We start from the raw sequence: 17,744 nt of genomic DNA, 5'->3' as shown, positions 1-17,744 counted from the left end.
CTGTCACCAGGCCACTCAGAAGGGGCTCAGGACACATCTAGATAGTGGAGCTTCAGCCTTCAGTAGCTGGGGTGATGTTAATGGGGAGCTCCTGTTCTCTCCTCTGTCCCCCTAACTCTGGACATTCCTCCCCCTAGACTGCATGGAGTTGGTCAGGAAGAAGGAGATAAGAAGGCAGGGAGGCAGGTACTTACAGCAATGCCGTGGCCAAAGCCCGAGCCTGGCTGTGGGCTGGCCGCACTTATGTAATTCCCCACTCCGGAGTCCTGGCTGGCAGGGCCGTAGAGATCGGCGACAGGTCCTGGGCTGTTGGCCCCCGGGAAGCCTCCGGGCCGCGCCGGGTTGGAGCCTGCCGGGGAAGCGGGCGCGCCAAAATTCGGTTGAGCACTGTAGCTATTCAGGACTGGTGTGCAGAGAATAGAGCTGGGTATGAGGCCAGAAGCCAGGCATGCACCGATCATTACAAGCCAAACACTCGAGAAAAACAGCTGAGGCCCAACTTCTAACACTCAACCAAGGCCATGCGAAAACATCAGCAGGGACTCAAGAATACTCAGCCCAGGCTACTACTAAGAAGCTTGGAGCTCCAAAAATAGAGAAGAAAAAAAACGATCATTCAACACACTACGGCAACCAACCGGAGGTGCTTCACTGCCCGCCAAATTATCACAATAGAAATAGAAATATATATGGAGAAAGAGAGAGAGAGAGAGAGAGAGAGAGATTTTTTTTTTTTCACATCTGAATTGACGCTCATGCAGTCTTCTAGATCTGGGCACGTTGAGACAGCATTCACATCCCATGCAAACTACAAAGGAACTAGTTTTAGACTACACATTGTGTTAATATTGATATTAAAACGTGACAGGAAAGAAAGCAATTTGTGTCTAGGAAAAAAAATCTTTGGGGAGGGGAAATTTATTTTTGTGTGTATATTTCACTTTTCTTTCCTTTTTTTTTTTTTTGGATCCATTAAATGGCCATAAAAAAAAAAGAGAAAAAAGATCTCCATTCTGCATTCCTCCCCCTACCCCCTTCCTCTCCCCACTGACTACTCCCTCCCTCCCACCCTTCCCATTTAAATCCCTGCATGAAAGTCGGCAGTACTGAGGTGGTCAGAGGATGGGATATGTCATGGAAAGTTCGGGCATCTTCACGGTAATGATGGCGGCAGAGGTTCCCTTTTAGGGTGGAGAGCAGGGGATGGAGGGAGGGAATGGGGTGGGAATGGTAACCTGACAGTTGGGCCAAAGCTAGGGTGGAGCCAGTGGTCCTACAGAATACCCACACACTCACCTCCTGCAGTAGAAGGAAAGGGAGGGATTTAAACTTTTTTTTTCCTTTTGTTAAAAAAAAAAAAAAAAAGACAAAGAAGTATGAATACAGAGTATACCAACCGAGCCAGTTTATAGCTAGAGAGGATCTGATTGAAATGCTTGTTTCTGGTTAGTTCTCCTCGGATGTACATAAACTTCAGTCTGAGAGAATGAAAGCTCAGAACACACCTTAGCTACAGAGGCAAAACCCAGAGAGTGGTGGAGGCTGAGTCTGCCTTAGGCTCCCTTTTTATCTCCCCCAAATCCCATCATGTTCTCCCAATGAGGGCTCCACCCTGTCCACCTGGTAAATTTTGTCTCATCTTTATTTCCCTTAGTAGCTTAAAATTTATTTTCTTTTTCAAAATAGAAAAAAAATTCCATTGTAAAAGTAAGCTTTCATTGTTTTTTAAACCTCAAGTTGAGTGTGGGGCTGGTCACTATTGGATGACAGCCTGTCTTGAAAAACCAGGCAGTCTGAGCACCACACATTTGCAAGTCTTCATCTCTACAGGGCTTCAGGCTCACTTCTCCCTTCTGCCTCCGCTGGCATCTCTCTCTCTGCCCTATGACAGCTGCCTTCCATGGCAGAAGGAAAGAACATCTCAAGTGCAGAATAGTTGCACCTTCCTGGGGGACCCTCACTTTTCCTGTGGCTCTTAAGAGCCACAAGTGGATTGATTTTCACCCACTTGTCAAAGGGGTGGGAAAAGACTGACCATGCACCACACCAAGCTGGCAGGAGACTGAGAAGGGGACACAAGATTCAAAGAGGAAAATCCAAGCTGGGTCTGGCTCCTGACTCAGCAGAGAAAATGGATATGCCACCTCTGGATGCCCTTGGGGCAGGAGGCCCCAAGGTGAGTCCCTTTAAGTCCTAGCCTAGAAGAGAATAAACAGGTCAATGGAGGCAGCAGGTTAAGGACAAAAAGAAAAAAGAAAACTAGAGGCTTATAAGCAAGCAAATGGCCTATTTGGAAATGCACTGGCAGACAAAGGGGACTGGGATTTTTGATTATAGAAGATTAAACTTGCAGATAACATTTGGCCCTTCTTACTCATGGAGGCAAATATCAAGCTGAGATATTCAAAAGGCAGTATTATCTTGGTTGAACACACTTTTTTCTTCTGGGCTCAGGAAATTCAAAGAGCTCAGACGCTGGACTCTTGGTTTACCCAGGCAGCTAAACCCTTCCCTCTATGAAGGAATGATCTAGCCTGTTCAGATTTAGGGTAAGTGGTGGGCTGAGGATAGGGAGGTGCAGTGAAGACTGAGAGAAAGATTTTTCAGCTTCTGTCACCTCTGGCAGGATGTGGATCCAAGATGTTGGGGAAGTCCACCTATCTGGGGAGTAGGGAAGAGGGCAGGTTCAGTGTGGCTCCTTCCAGCAGGGAGAGGCCCCTACAGACTAATCCAGCCAGAGGAAGAAAGTCTTGGAGACAGGATGCAGCATGCCCATGGAAGAATGCTGACCAGAGATCCCCTTCTGGAGGGGGGATGAGAAGGCAAGAGGGATGCTGTTGTTAACGCCCATCCCTGGCAACCTCTCTGGTTCTCCTGTGCACAGAGGCCTGGTACTTAAGATTAGGCCTGCAGGGAATTTGACAATAAGCAGTTCATCCCAGGTCTCTATTACCCCTCCTTGCTCAGTCATCCTCCATCAAATAACACTCAAATCTCTGTGCAGAAGGCACTGTATTAGAATGCAGCTTCAAAACCCTGAAGTCCCTTTTTTTATGCATTTGCTCATCATCACACATGAGACCCAGCTCAAAGTCACCTTGCAAATATCCCCCAGCCAGGGATGAAAGATGCTGGGTCCTCACCAGAGGGCGTACTGGGCCAGCAATACGCACCCAGTTCTGGGCTGTCCCCTCCAGAGGAAAAGGAATCTGTGCTCTCAAGGGTCAGCCATGAAGGACAGATGTCTCCAAGCTCCACAGTCAACACCTGCCTCTGCCTTCGCCTTGGCAGAAGAATCCCGCTCCAGAGAGCATATTAAAGTCCCCGAACAAGCCATCTGCAAACTTGTGTATATTTGGGAACACTAAAAAAACAACAACCATTCTGGCTGCTCAGGAGAGAATGGGGATGGACACTTGGGCACATAAACTTGTCAGTAGCTATTTCTGCTGGCTGATGGTGGGAAGGCATCAGGAAAAAAGTAATTTTCTTTTTTGGGGAAGTCAGAGTAACTCCATATGGGTACATGGTAAAGGGGGGTCATCTGAGAACCCTCCCTCTCCCTCTAAGCTGTGAAGAGACAGGGGGTGGGCGTGACGCCAAGTCCCTGATCTGAGGGTGCTTTCTGTGGATGTCCACTTGCATCAATTCTCAATGATATGTCTTAAACAGAGGGTACTTTTCCCCAGGTACCGAGACTCATTTTGAGGATCCAGAAATGTCCCATATACTGGGATCAGGTTAGGAAGAAGGGAAGGGACCTTCTTCATGGATAAGTACACCTTGACTACTGTTGGGTTAGGGTGTGCATGTGTGTGTGTAGAATAAATAAATACTGTTGAATAAACTATGCTGAGACTTATGAACTGGGTATTATAAAACCTGTCCCAGAAGCAGAGAATGTCTTACAAACACCTTGTAATTCTGCAGGAGCTGAGGGTGTTAACTGGCTTGGGGTAAGCCATGCACCAGGCTGGCAATTTGGGGGTTCACTGCAGTGAGCCGCTTACTCCTCCAGCAGCAGCTCTGAGCTGTGTCCACCCTAGTGGCTACATCCTGGGCAGTTTCATCCTTCCCCTGTACCCATAACCAGCATCCTTTGGGCTTTCCCAGTCTAGGAGGCAACTACAGTGTAGAGAAAGGAGGCACTGGACTTGGAGTCAGAAGACCTGAGTGTGACCCTGGCCCTGCCTTCAGAGCTGTGTACCTGGGCCCAAGCCCTTCTAAGCTCATGTCCTCACAGTAACACATGAGTGATGTCTTCCTCATTCAACCTGACTCACAGGGCTGCTGTGAGAATGAAAAAGAGAAAGTGCTCTGTGACTTGTCAAGTTTAAAACAAATGCATCTATTTTTGAAACTGTTGTGTATGCAAAGCCCAACAAGACAGGTACCATATGCGGATTTAGGAAAATCCAATAGAACAAAATGCAATTCATTTGCCATACAAATCAGGAGGTGATTTACAAAAGGGTCCAATTCATCCACTTGGTGCATTTAATCTTCTTGGACCTGAAAGGACTCCAGGGGTGGGGAGAAGGAAATTAAGGACACCAACTCTCAGGAGGACAGCAAGAAGAAAGTGTTTGAGAGTTAGAGGTATTTTACATTGAATAAAAGGTGGAGCTTGACGGTTGACCTAGGGAGCCTTATTCTGGAGACTGTGACTGAGGCCAGTACTGTAGGCCCAGACCCTTACCTGTAGGTGCTAAGTTCAGAGTTCTAAAATGAGACAGGGGAGATGCCTGAGTCTAGCTGGCACAAGTCTGCATGTGCCTCTGCCCACCTGTGGTCAGAAGGGACTGGGCTGAAAGTGGAGTTTCAGTCCTTGGGATGAAGTAGCGGGAGTCAGAACAGACTCCCTGTAGGTCTAGGAAAGGGATGAAATTTAGGTATGTTGTGATGCCATTGGATCTTAGGCAAAAAAGTTAGAGCCCAGGACCATGAGGAGGATACCCCTGGGAGGGCATCTCTTCCTGTAAGGCTTGAAAACAGGATTATTACTGATCCAGAGAAAGTAACTGGTGACAAAGTCCTTTCCAGATGAATGCAGTCCACATGTTTGGGACAAGCCAGGGCCTGCTGACTTTCAGTTCTAGGCCACACTCCTGGTTTGGTGGGTCTCACATTTCCCCAAAGGGTAGGGCCAGTCTTTAGGGCAATTTCAATCATTTGCTTTGTGAATCATCTGCTGATGCCAGGTTTCATTTCAGGCAGGAGACATGGTGGCTCCTGGCACATGTCAGAGCCTCTTCCCTGTCTAGCCAGCCTGTGCTGCACAGAGTGAGCACAGGCAATGGAGGACCTACCCTCACCAAGTCCAGTTCAGAAGGTAGTGTGCTACCAAAACAAAGTCAATTACATTGTACATTTCTGAGCTAAGCAGAAGGGAGTCTGGGTTAACTGGTATCACAGCCTTTGTTCCTGACTTCCAGCTCCTGAACGAGTGGAGGACTGAGAGCAGGCGAGATCTTAAGTTTTTGTGATAGTCTTTGAGGGCAGGGGCTAGGCTAATCTATCATGCTGGATTCCAGTGGATTTTGCTTATCTTACAGAAACTAAAGAAAGTAAACAAAGTCATCACCTCCTCCAACCCTCACTTCTATAATCACCTTGTCTTTATCTTTCTTCTATATCTGCCCTGGCCCAAAACTCTAGAGTGGTAGGGCTGTCTTATTAGTAAGGAACTCCTCAAGGTGGGCTGTGTTGACAGTGGGGAACTGTCAGGGTTCTGATGGGACCCTACGTTCCCAATCAGATGGCACTTCCACTAGAGGAAGAGCACCTTCCTCTATTCCTCTCCAGCAGTGGTGGATGCTCAGAGATGTTAGGTCCATAGTGCCAGGTGACTGGCTACAGTGAACACCTTGTATGAGCTCTTCTTAGTAGCCAGCCACTCAAGAGCTCTGAAAAATGGCAACTGGTAGCTAAGGGCCTTCCTAGGAAGCAAAGTTGGGCACCCCACTCTGCAGCCTCCTTACTTTGTCCTATTAAGGTAGATGGGCTAATAGGAAGGCCAGCATAAGGAGATGAGCCTATTTCTGGTAATGGCAGGACAAACAGTTGTGAATTATCACTATCAAGGCAGAAGCTTGCCCTGCTAGTGTATCCCACGGTTCCTTGGCTCAATCTATCCTTTTAGATCTTACCCTGAAGGTAGGAGAAACAGAGAGAGAGAGGCCAGCAATTTGTCTAACCTGGGGAAATGGTATGACATGCTAAATTAAAATCAAATCAGTTCAGGGACCAAATGTGGGGACAATCAATTTTATACACAATATATATATTTTTAAAGCGTGGCTGAAATTCAGGTCATTTTAGAAGGAAGGGCATGAATACCTTCAAATGGGGAGGGAGATTAAGAGAGTCAGGTGCTGGTATTTCTTTGTCACGAAACAGCTATGTATATAGAGAAACAAACTCAGCCTGGTGACACCATCATGTTAATCTTGATACCCCAGGAGACGCCTGGCTCAACTTCAAATCTGCACAGGGCAGTGAACTTACTGGCTGATGGGCAGCTGGAGTCACATGACATTCCAAATGTCAGTCACAGTGGCACCAGTCTTGTAAGACTGCAGTTCCTTCTTGTTCTCTCAAATTTTCACCTGGTTCAGACTGCTATGGTTGGTGCTGTCTCCCTATTAATGCTGGCATGTCTCAGGTAGGGAATGATGGGCCTGAGAACTTGAGTTTTGTGACTTGTTTTGTAGCTTCTGGCCAAATCCCACTTCCCCAAATCCTCAGGAGATAACTTCCTTAGAAGCTGATTCTAAAACCCTCCTCTAACATGTCAGTGGCAAAGCCGGGCATTCGGCTACAATTAGGATCTAGGTAAGAAGAAATATTCACATTAGAGCCAGCTAAGGAAGGCTTTGTGGCTGGGATGGCGTACCTCATGTTGAAATTCCATCTCTTTCCTGATGCTTATTTTCTTTTTTTTTTTTTTAACCAGCCCTGATCAGGGTCTGCGTGCCTCAAGTTCACACAGAACAAGGCTGAGCAGGCTCTGAACAAATTGGTTGGGAAAATAGGTGAGGGAAAGATGAAGTGAGTGACTCTTGGCCATCAGTTCACGATGCAAATTCTGGGGATGCAGCAGCCTTGAGTGGGCCTGGGCCTGGTGGCCAAAGAAACCAGGCTTTTGTCATGAGGGCAAACAAAGAAATTTCTGGAGCCAAGGTCCCAACCTCGTTGGGACCCTTAAGGAATGAATTTATTTGCAGCTTCTAGGAGGAAAGGGATAGGGACCCTGAGGAGAAGAGTAACAGGCCCTTGGTGACTGGGCATCACAGGAGCTCATGGCTGGTACTGCACAGGGATTCGTTCTCCCATGTGAACCGTCTGCCAGCCTGTGATGGCGTCACCTATGAAGGGACCTCAGCAGGCAGCCCCAAACTAGACTTTAAGTCTCAAAAGCAAGATGGTGTTTCCAAACCATCTCCAATGTGAAGAAACGTTTCAACAATGTTCCCCCTGAACCTGTGAAGTACTTTGGAGGATGAGGGGCAGACCAACTCAGGAGACAAACATCTGTGGTTTGGCTGGATCAGGCAGTGTTTCAACACCCACATCCTGCTACCTCTTCCCTAAGCTAATTGTCTTCAGGCTCCAGGCCCACACTGGTTAGAACCTGCAAGGAACAGCAGACAAGGAAAGCCACCGGAAACCACAGCACCCAGGAGATGCTACATTAAGTCACCCAACAGTTGAGTCATTGCCTGGGGTGATATCAAAGCCTTTGCTTTCTCAGCCACTCCTCCAAGACCTGAGAACCAAAAGGAAATAGAGAGCTTGGGGCCCAGAAATGATTCCCTCCCCTCTCTTGCACACGTTGGTGGTTCCTAGTCAACCCTAGTTCAATCTGAGAATGTTCCTTGCTTTGCTTAGATCTGGAGACTGCCTTTGTGCTTGAGGCACATCTGTCTCCCTAGATTTTCAAAAAGAAACCCAATCTTGCTTTTCCCACAGGTCCCCAGCCACCAGAGTGCTGCTGTGTGCTCCCTCCCTGCTTCCCACCTGAAGACCACATCCCTGCCTGCCCCCGGTCACAGAGGTCAGAACCTTGCTGTGTCTTTTAAGTGATTTACTGCCTGCAGCACCAGTGTACATTTTCTGCACTACAAACTTGTTAAAAAAAAAAAAAACCCACTAAGGCCAGGACTACAGACTTAGACCGAATGTGGTACTCTCAGTTATGAGAGGGCAGGGGAATGGTATATACTCATATACTAGTGAGGGCAAAAGAGGTGATGGCTAACGAGGCAAGAAACAAAGTTCTACAAGCTGTGGCTTCTGAGTGTGCCAGGCTGGAGAGGCAACTCAGACTTTGGAGCACTTACTGTGTTGATAGGTTTGTTGGTAGGGGTTTTTTTGTTTTTGTTTTTGAGACAGGGTCTCACTATGCAGCCCTGGCTAGCCTTGAACTCATGACCTTCCTGCTTCTGCTTCCCAAGTGCTGGGATTACAGACCAGTACCACCACACCCAGCCAACACTGTCGTTTATCATACACTTAACAACTTATAAGATAGGCTTTATAATCTGTCTTACAAAAGAAGAAACTGAGGGTTTGAGTAGCAAGGAAAATGTGTCCAATGTTACCTAAAGTCTCAGACCCTGGTAACACATGTGATTTTCACTTATACTGCTTGGTTGCTCCTCTTTGAATCATAGTTTGACACGGTTTCTTCTGTTGAGTTAGATCTTTCTTAAGCACAGAAAAACAGCAAATACAAGGGTAAGGAATCGACTCTCCAACCTTGGTGTGGAAGCTGCTAGGGCTTGTACCCTGTTAAGACTATCCAAACTGGGAATTCCCTGAGGACTAGATCATCCTCGATAGTGTTATATCCTAAAGAACAAAAAGCCTTGCAGCACAAAGCAGGCATGCAGACAGTACTGATGGAGGCTACTGTTGGAGGGAAAGAAAGTCCTGGCCAAGCCTGGACCCTTACTGGGACCCACCCTCAAAGTGCCTGGCCCCAGTAGGCTGATTTCAGTCCTAAAAGACCACTTCACTCTGCTGAGAGTCCTGTGGGGCACTGGAACACTCTAGGACTGACTGGTATATACTGTCCAATCATATCTACCAGCAGGCAGGGGGTAGGGGTGGCAGTGGGGAGGGTGCCCAAGGGGCAATCCCTCGAGGACCTGTACAAAAGGCTTTCCACTTGAGCAGCCCGTCTTTAGTGGTTATAAAGGCACAGGAGTTTAATCCATTTTTGATGTAAGCGCTAATAGCTCTGTGTCCTTGAAGTTCAAAGCAGGAGCATACATGTCACTAATTAGCCAGGCACGGAGCCATTCAGCTCCCTCTCATATTTCTAATTAGGTCTTTAATAACAAACAAACTCCGACCTTAGCAAAAGGCCCCCATTCATCAGTCAGTCAAGGAGGGTGGCTGTTTCCCTGTTAGGATGGCTCCAGGCTGCTTGCTGTATGTGTACATGTCTCTAATCTCAGCCGAGACACAACTGTCCTCAAGGGAGGTGGGACAGTCACTCCAAGGGACAAAGACCTCATAACCCATCTGGATTGTGGTCTTCTTGGTCCTGCTGAGAAGACTGATGGTGGGCAGGAGACCTCAGGGTACCTGTGACAGAGATGGCGTAAAGCTCTACATGAGCCCAGGGTTGAACCTGTGTTCCACACTGTACTTGTTGGGGGCTCACACCGCCAGATTCTGACATGCTGGGTCTGTACTGTGGCCTGGCCACAGGGAAGTTTAAAAACTCCCCAGGTGGTTCTAACATGCAGCAAAGTTCAGGAACTACTGCACTGACCCCAATCTCAGGGCCCGATTTGCTCATCAGGAACTAGTAATAGGGCCACTATTATTAATGAATGTCATCCACAAAGAGAGCCAAACCCTAAAAGGTTCAATTAGCCACACTCAAGGACAGAAATCTGATGCATTCGTTGTAAAAATGATGCACATTTCTGGGAATACTCAGTTCTGACACCCCTTTATGTGCAATGCATGCCGGAAAGACCATTTTCGAATGCATTCCCATCAAACTTCCTATCTTTTGGAAGCTCCTGGCTTTATTTCCATTTGCTCCTCTCAGATCTTAAGCCACTGTTATTGTCACTGCTTCTACTGCCAAGGACAAGAGATCAGGAGCTTTGGAAATAGCAGCAAAACAGAGCTGTAGAGTTGAAACGGCCCCCAAGGACTCTTTCATTGGAAATCCTCATTTAGTAGAGGTGGAGGGCAGCCCTGGAACCAAGTCTTCTGATTCCCTACTCTTCCTTCTATGCACTTATGCTGCCTCTGTTCTTTTTTTTTTTTAAAAAAAACAGTTTCTCATCCTTTTTGAATCAATCCACAAGGCATTCATCCCCTTACCCCAAGGGATCTATAAGGCCTGTTTGGCCCAGAGGCGTGAAGGCAATCTCTGAACACAGCATATCACCCCAGGAAGTCAATTCCAAGCTCTTCAAGACAGGTGGAAGGAGGAGGCTGGGGAGGAAGACAAGGATATCTTGGGGGCTACTTCAGTAGGAGGTTTAGACTACTGTATGCACCTGGGGCTGAACAACTCAGAGCCAGAAGAAAAAGACATGGCCAAGGACACAGTAAAACTGTTCTAGGGTTTTCCTCCAACACTGGTCCATGCTGTCTGGTTTTGCCATATTGCTCTGGTCTTTTCTGTGGAGGAAGACATGGCCTGGGTCTGTGCCTAATGATACCCTGACTCCAGGGCTTCCCGGATCCTGTGGGAGTCTGTGATGTGGAACTCTTTTCCCTAAAGTCAGGAAAGCCCATCCGGTTCAGGTTACACAACTTCCAGAAAGTGGGGGAAGCAGGGCTGGGTTGGTCTTCCTAACCACATTAGCCTCTACCACAGGTCTGCACTGTTTATCTCAGACCTCAGCAGACCATTTTATTAATATTAATAAGTAGCCAGGAACAAAGGGCCCCTTTATTTTTAGCTTTCTCTAATTGTGTAGTAATTACTCATCTACAAAACAAATGAGTCCCTGCTCACAGTTGCCATGGCACCAGGAACCCAGCCTTCCTGCAGGATGATTGGCTGAAGAGCCCGCTGCTCCCGCCTGTAGTCCCTCCCTTTCCTCCACCACTGGCCCAAAGCAAAGCCCCAGCAACTGGGCAGCCAATCCCCTTCCAGTGCTAGGGCCCGTCTGTGTTTTCCAACGACCTTCCAGATGCAGTCCTCCCAGGGTCGAGGAATGGATGTTGACACCTCCCTACAGAGAACGAGAGACCCGCTGCCTTCCCAAAGAAGCCCTCCCTCCATCACCCAGATTCTTTCCGACTGTTGCTAACTTCTCTCAGCCTTATTTTAGTTAACAGCTCCCTTCAAATAATTTGGTTCAGGCTGGCTCCCTCTTACCTGGCCACACCTCCTCCAAGCCTCCTTTGTCTGACACTGGCTTGAATGGATGCAGGGACCAGAAGCCAGATCAGAAATGCCAGCCAAAGAAAGCCAGTCAGCATCGTGACATTAACTGCACAGCACAAGCAGGTGCAAAAAATACATAGAATGCCTTCTGAAGCCACTTGTAAATGATTTGGGGTTATCTCCTCCCCTAAGAATATGACAGCAGCTGTGGTTTTCTGTTGAATGTATGTTTTAAAGTTGCCAGAGTCTGGTTCAGCCATCACTGACTGGGCTGAACCATGGGGCATCTGCTGATACTGGTTGCGAGGGACAGACCTAGGCTCAAATCCTGTCACTACCATCTCAGATAAACTATGACTCTCTCTAAACCACAGTTTTTAAGTGTTAGAGTGGGAATGATAGCACCTACTTCGCAGAGTTCTAAGAACTAAGCAAAATGGCACGTGAGCTTGGCATAGATAGCACTTGGCTTACTGATATAACATGAGCTATTATTCGTTATTAAAATTGATTGGGAAGTTCCTCTAACATTTATTCTACCGACCACTTTCAAGATACCCTTTTCTTGCACTGGAGACATGGTTCAAGTGGTAGAACACCTGCTCCGCAAGCACAAAGCCCTGAGTTCAAACCCCAGTATCACTCCCCCCAAAGATATCTTTCTCTTAAAAGAACTCCAAGGCATGTATGAATTTTGAGATGCTGGCTGGAATCCAGTGGGTTTCAATGTACCTCTCCCATCCTCTGACAGACCTAATCCCTACAGCCTAGCACAACTACTCAAAAGTATCCTTTGCCCATCTCCTGTTCTGCGGGACCACAAAATGGAAAGGGGAGATCTTTTTATTAATATTAATAAGCATCCATGAACGAAGGGCCCCTTTATTTTCTATGTTCTCTAATTGCATAGTAATTATTCCTCTATACTAAGGATGCAGACTAGGCTGATGATATTGGTTCCTGGAGGATGGGAGGTTTGTATTAGTGGGAAAGGGTGGCACCACTAAGATACATGTAAAATATCTTGGGAGGACTCATAACACCACCTGTCATTCAGAAGAAGTCACAAAGCTGAAGAAGGCTGAGGACACCTAGCAATGGAGGGGAGACAAGTAGTGTTAATTGGGTGGGGCTTCCTGGCAGTATGAGCTAGATTTTAAGTGAGGGAGCATAGATAAGGATGGAAAGAAATGGACTGGCAGGAGGGTGAGAGTAGTGGTTGGCACCAGCCCCAAGCAGGGAATAAATAACAACATGGGAAGGAGTCATGGAAAACTAAGGTGGAGCTGCCATCATGGACTATACTCTTGTTGTCAGTCTCTGTTTTCTTTTTTGAGGTACTAGGGATTGAACACAGAACTCAGGTTTGCTTGGCAAGTGCTCTACCACTTGAGTTATACTCCCAGCTCCCTATGGTCTGTCTTCTTAACTCCTGGATCATCTAACCTTACTCCAGGTCACAAACCCAGCCCCAGCAGCTGCCCAGGTCATCTTCATTGGATGGTTCTGTCCTTACCAGGTTCCACTGCCATAAAAAATATGAACCTCCTTCTCCTGCCAACAGGGTTCTATCAACCTGTCTGGGTTTCAAGATCCCCTAGAAACTTGCTGACTTTCCCTCTTCAAGCCTATAACCCCACTGCTGAGCAGACAGCTTCCCTCCCCAAATCCTTCCAGGCCCATGCCAGGTCTCCCCCTGCACCAGCTTCCCTGATGCTAAGGGCTTTCTGACCATGCAGGAATCCACCCTTATGATAGACTAGCTCTTCCACTGACTGTGAGCGCTGTCCTCCCGGAGGAATGGAGGCCTGTGGAAGGCAATGTGCTACGAAATTCATCTGCATTACTACCCTAACCCTCCACCATGATGCTGAGCCCAACGCTGATCACCTAGCTGGGAAGAGCAGGAGACCCACTGTTTACTGCACTCCTATATATTAACATAGATTTAGTGTTTATAATGTATATATTTCTGATTTGTCTGCCTGCCTCCAGTCCTGCCTCTTCAATCCACCCTGGACAACGCTGCCAGAGCTGGTCTAATGTGCAAATCTGATGTCATGTCCTGCTTTCAGACTTCTCAAGGCCCTCAGTTCCCTATGTGCAATCCAAACTCCTTAGCTGGGTACCAAGGACCCCCTCCTCTAGCTCTGGCTGGCTTTTCAGCTTTAGCTACAGCTCTTCCCCATTGCATTTAATTCTCCAGCCAGAATAAACCATTTGCAGGGCTTTAAATTAACTCTACTTTTCTGGGCTCTGGTAGCTTTGCACATGCTGTTCCCTCTGGCCTCCTAGGGAGCTCCTGTTTGGCTGTTAAAAGTGGAAGTGGTAGCCATGCATTGGTGATGCATGCCTGTAATCCTAGCTACTCAGAAGGCAGAGATCAGAAGGATCATGGTTCGAGGCCAGCCAGAGCAAACAGTTTGCAAGACACTATCTTGAAAAAACCCATCACAAAAAAGGGCTGGTGGAGTGGCTCAAGGTGTAGGCCCTGAGTTCAAGACCCAGTGCCACAAAAAAAAAAAATGTGGAAGTGGCCACTCTGTTGTAAAACTTCCCTAGACTCCCCGCATATCAGACAAAGCTTAATCCCTTCCTCCTCTGTGCTCCTGTTGTATCTTGAACTGGTTTTAGTTACTGGGCTATGGTATCCTATGGTCATTAATTACCTGCTGGTCTCTACACTAGGTAGGCAGGTCCTCAATGGTGTGGACAGTGCTTGTATTCCTCCACGAACTTTCAGGGCTGTGTAGGCACTTGGTGGTTGTTACTTCAACATCATTCTTCCTTTTCCCTGTTATCAGTACCCAGGTTTTCCTTTGGAATTCCATTTTGCCTCCACAGCATAAGAGCCATTCAGTTTAGAGGGAGATGGTTTCCACACGCAGTGAGTAGTTCTTAGTCAAGCAGCACAAAGCTCTGCGCTTTTGCTAGAATTCTGGATCATTTGACTGCCCTCTTCTTTAGATAAAATAGTGAAGCACTAGAAACTTTATAGCCATTTTGCTACCATAAGAAAAACCAGCATAAAGATGATATTGAAGTTAGGAAGAGAGCAAAGCTAAGAGAACTACAGAAAAATCCACAGGGGGAGCCCATTCTTTTATGGAGCTTCTAGGATGTCAACCAATAAATCCCCTAGAATATTTAAACATGCTGAGATGAGTTTTCTGGTACCGCCAAGATCACCCTAGAATCAGGCCTAGGAAAGTATCTGCAAGATATAATAACAATCACTATTGTCACACACTTGATAAATATCTGCTGAATTAAACTCCACAGTAGATGTGCTCTGGGCCCAGTTCTGAAATCTGCATGGAAGTTGGAGCCCCAGCCCTCAGCTGACACAGAACCAGAACCCAGGCTGGCCAGGTGTTTCCTGCACATTCTTCATTGCTGCTTGTGCCAGGCATCTGGGTGGCAGGTGAATCCTTCATGAACAAACAAGGCCCCTCTATGAGGCTACTTTCAGGTGGCCAAATACCTGGGTTTAAGTCCAGGGCTTTTCACCTCTGACCAGAGTCTTGCTCCCCAGGTAACCAGATGTGAAAGTCTGGATAAGACATGCAGCTTTCTTATAAAATCAAACATGTAAAACCAAGCCAAAAGCTTCTATCTTCCTATCTCATGGGATAGCTGTGGCATGGGATAACATATTTCATGGGATGTGACAGTATATACACCATCATCATCTGTAGAAATACAAGGGACTGTGATGCACCAGAAATGTGTTCCTTTGATGGTGCTCACCAGTCTAAGAGGGGGCTGACTAGCTTTTGGGCTTCCCAGATCCTGCTATACCCACCCTGTACCCAGCACAGGGTGTCTTGGGCAGGTCTCTTGGCCCCTCTCCAGTGTGTTCTCTCTGCTCATGGAGCCACCAAGGGCACCACCACACTTCCTGCCCCTCCTCCACACAGCTGGGCCTGAGCTCCTGAGCCGGCATGAGAGCAAGGGGCAACCTGCTCTGGGGGCAGACAGGGCTGTGTCACCTGCTGAAAATCATTCTGCTGATTTAAAAGGCCATTAACATTCCCCTCACCCCATTCACTTTAGGATTAACTTATCCTTAGGTCTGGCCTTCTAGGCTAGTTACTAATTGCACTGGAGTTGATTTATCAAGTGCACAGTATTTCTATTATAAAATTATTGATTGGAGCTGATGTATTTTATCCTCAACAGGGTTGGTCCAAAAGCCTTTGGAAAATGAATGAAGCTGAGGTCAGCAGTGGGCAGCTGTACACATTATTATAAATTCACTGGGATTACTGAAATCCAGTGCTGGCCTCTTTATGGTGGAAGTCCTTGCTCTCTCAGATATAAAAACAGGAAATACGGGCTGTGGACTGAGAGATGTGCATTCAAGTGTGATCCTTTGGGCAAATCTGGTAGGTGGCAACAGCTGGTCCTCATGGGTCACAGATTTGCTCTCTCTCTGGACCTCGATGCTGGTTCTCTTCCTTGGTTACAGATGGGGTGTAGCTTAGTGATAGGATATCCCCATGTCTTCACCCACAATGGGCTATCTTGGGGTCACAGCTCCCAAAGGATGCTTCCTGTTAGCACAGGGAGGCTGGGTGAGAAAGTAGAGATGGCCGTACTGCATCCCCCACCTGTCATAGACCATCAGATCTTGCTGATGGAGGCACAGAAAAGCCATCTTCAGAGATGAAGGCACATACTGATCCACTTTCCTTTTTTTTTCATGAGACTGACAGTGGTCATTATCAGGCCAGAAACAATGCATCATGGGAAACAGGGACTTTTAGAGCTGAATTCCTAGACTACTGAAGGCAAAAAGAGTTATCGGCCTTTGTGTTCCTTGGTGTCAGAATAGCAAATCCTCAATAAATGCCTGTTGAAAGCAACACCTAGGACCTGAAGCTCATGCCACAACCATCCCCCATAGCTGCAGGATGCCTCCGGCACAGGAGGGGTGTGTGGTATACTCTTGCCCCTCAGTCCACCACCACGTGAAAGGCAAAGGCGGCAGCAGGGAACCAGAGACATCTCAAAGGGTCTGGGATGGGTTAGGTCTATTTTTTGAGCTCCGTTCTCCTCCTCCCCAAGGCTGGTTTAAGGCAGTCTGTCCTTCACCTTGACATGCACATTACTTTGCCATTTACCTACTGGGACAGAGCTATGAGGAGTCTCAACCATCGGGCAGCAAAGTCTCTTTCCAGGAGGCACACCATGATTCAGGCCAGTGGGATGGCTATGTTCTCTGCCTTTGGTCCCTACCCTCCAGCCTTGGGTCAGTTTGCAGCTGCAGCAGCCCAAAGCTTGACCATCTTGGCATTTCCCTCTGCCCATGGCCCAACTCCCACCCCCTAGGGAGGCCAAGCCAGGAGGATCCTCCTAGATTTCTCCACCTAGTCTCGGTGCCCTCATTCTTTGTGATGGCAGACTGGTCCAGTGAATATTCAATTCTTGTGCATTCTCACTCTGCACCAGAGCACTGAGGTTCCTCAGCACGGAGCTCACATTTTACTCTATCATGACATTTTTTTTTGGGGGGGGGGGTACTCTATGGACTCCATGACCTTTTTTGTGAGCTGTCTCCCATATAGATAACCTGTACTCTAAAGGTTCAGTGTCCTCCTGTATTGTTGGGTAAGAGCTACTAACTTAGAGAGCAGGTTCCAGGTGTCAAGTTCTACCTCACTTGACACCATCTTGTAAAGGTTAGGAATGTCTCCAAAAGCTCTAAGGGACCTCTAGCGCTCCCTATGGCTCACCACATGTGGGAAGACAGTATATCCAAAGATGGCTGAGCCCATACACCCGAGTGGACGGCAAAAGTCCCCTTCCAGAAAGTACCCTGGGAAGATGGAGTGAAACTGTGGGAGGTCTCTTCTTTGGATGTTCCATGCACACTGTGTTTTCCCTCCCTGTGAAGCTGTACCAGCCACCTCCATGCTAGGGATGTCATCACTTACCCCATACCTTGTTTACTGTCATCATGCACAAGACCCAATGCCAACACCCACCAGAACTAAGTGCAGTCCTTGTCTGCAGGATTTGAAGTTCTCCATCCCAGACTTACTACAGCTTACCTCCCTCCACTCCAAGGAGCAGCACAGATGGGGCTGCCATATAGATGTGTCCCTGAAGGGCTGAAGGCAAGCAGCCAAAGTACTCAAGGAGAAGAGGGGCTTGGACGAGCCTGGTTGATGGGCTTTAAGAGATAAGAAAAGACCTGCTGCTCTGGTCAAGAACAGGAGGAGGAAGACAAGAGTAAGGAAGAACTTTAAGACTCCTTCCAGCCCTGGTTTTCATTCTCTTTCACTATGGTTGGACACTTAACATAGATCTCACTTGGGCAGGCTAGCACTGAGGGGGTGACCCAGTTCTGGACTGGGGGAGCAGGGAGTGT

General features: G+C 47.5%; 1 protein-coding gene across 21 annotated transcripts in view; it reads right to left on the bottom strand.

The window, feature by feature from the left end:
• Nucleotides 1-17,744, bottom strand: part of Msi2 (musashi RNA binding protein 2) — a 367,367-nt gene that overhangs the window by 6,191 nt on the left and 343,432 nt on the right. For 12 of the 21 annotated variants that reach the window (XM_074046123.1, XM_074046122.1, XM_074046124.1 and 9 more), the window contains one exon: nt 195-403. The exons of 3 other annotated variants lie outside the window; for them this stretch is intronic. In XM_074046123.1, coding sequence (XP_073902224.1) covers nt 195-403 — 209 coding nt within the window. The remainder of the gene's footprint in view (nt 1-194; nt 404-17,744) is intronic. 6 more of the 21 variants (XM_074046125.1, XM_074046126.1, XM_074046128.1 and 3 more) reach the window with 1 other exon arrangement.

Source organism: Castor canadensis, chromosome 11, assembly GCF_047511655.1.
Source record: "Castor canadensis chromosome 11, mCasCan1.hap1v2, whole genome shotgun sequence".
NCBI classification, from domain to species: Eukaryota; Metazoa; Chordata; class Mammalia; order Rodentia; family Castoridae; genus Castor; species Castor canadensis.
This window is presented reverse-complemented; position numbering and strand designations above follow the sequence as displayed.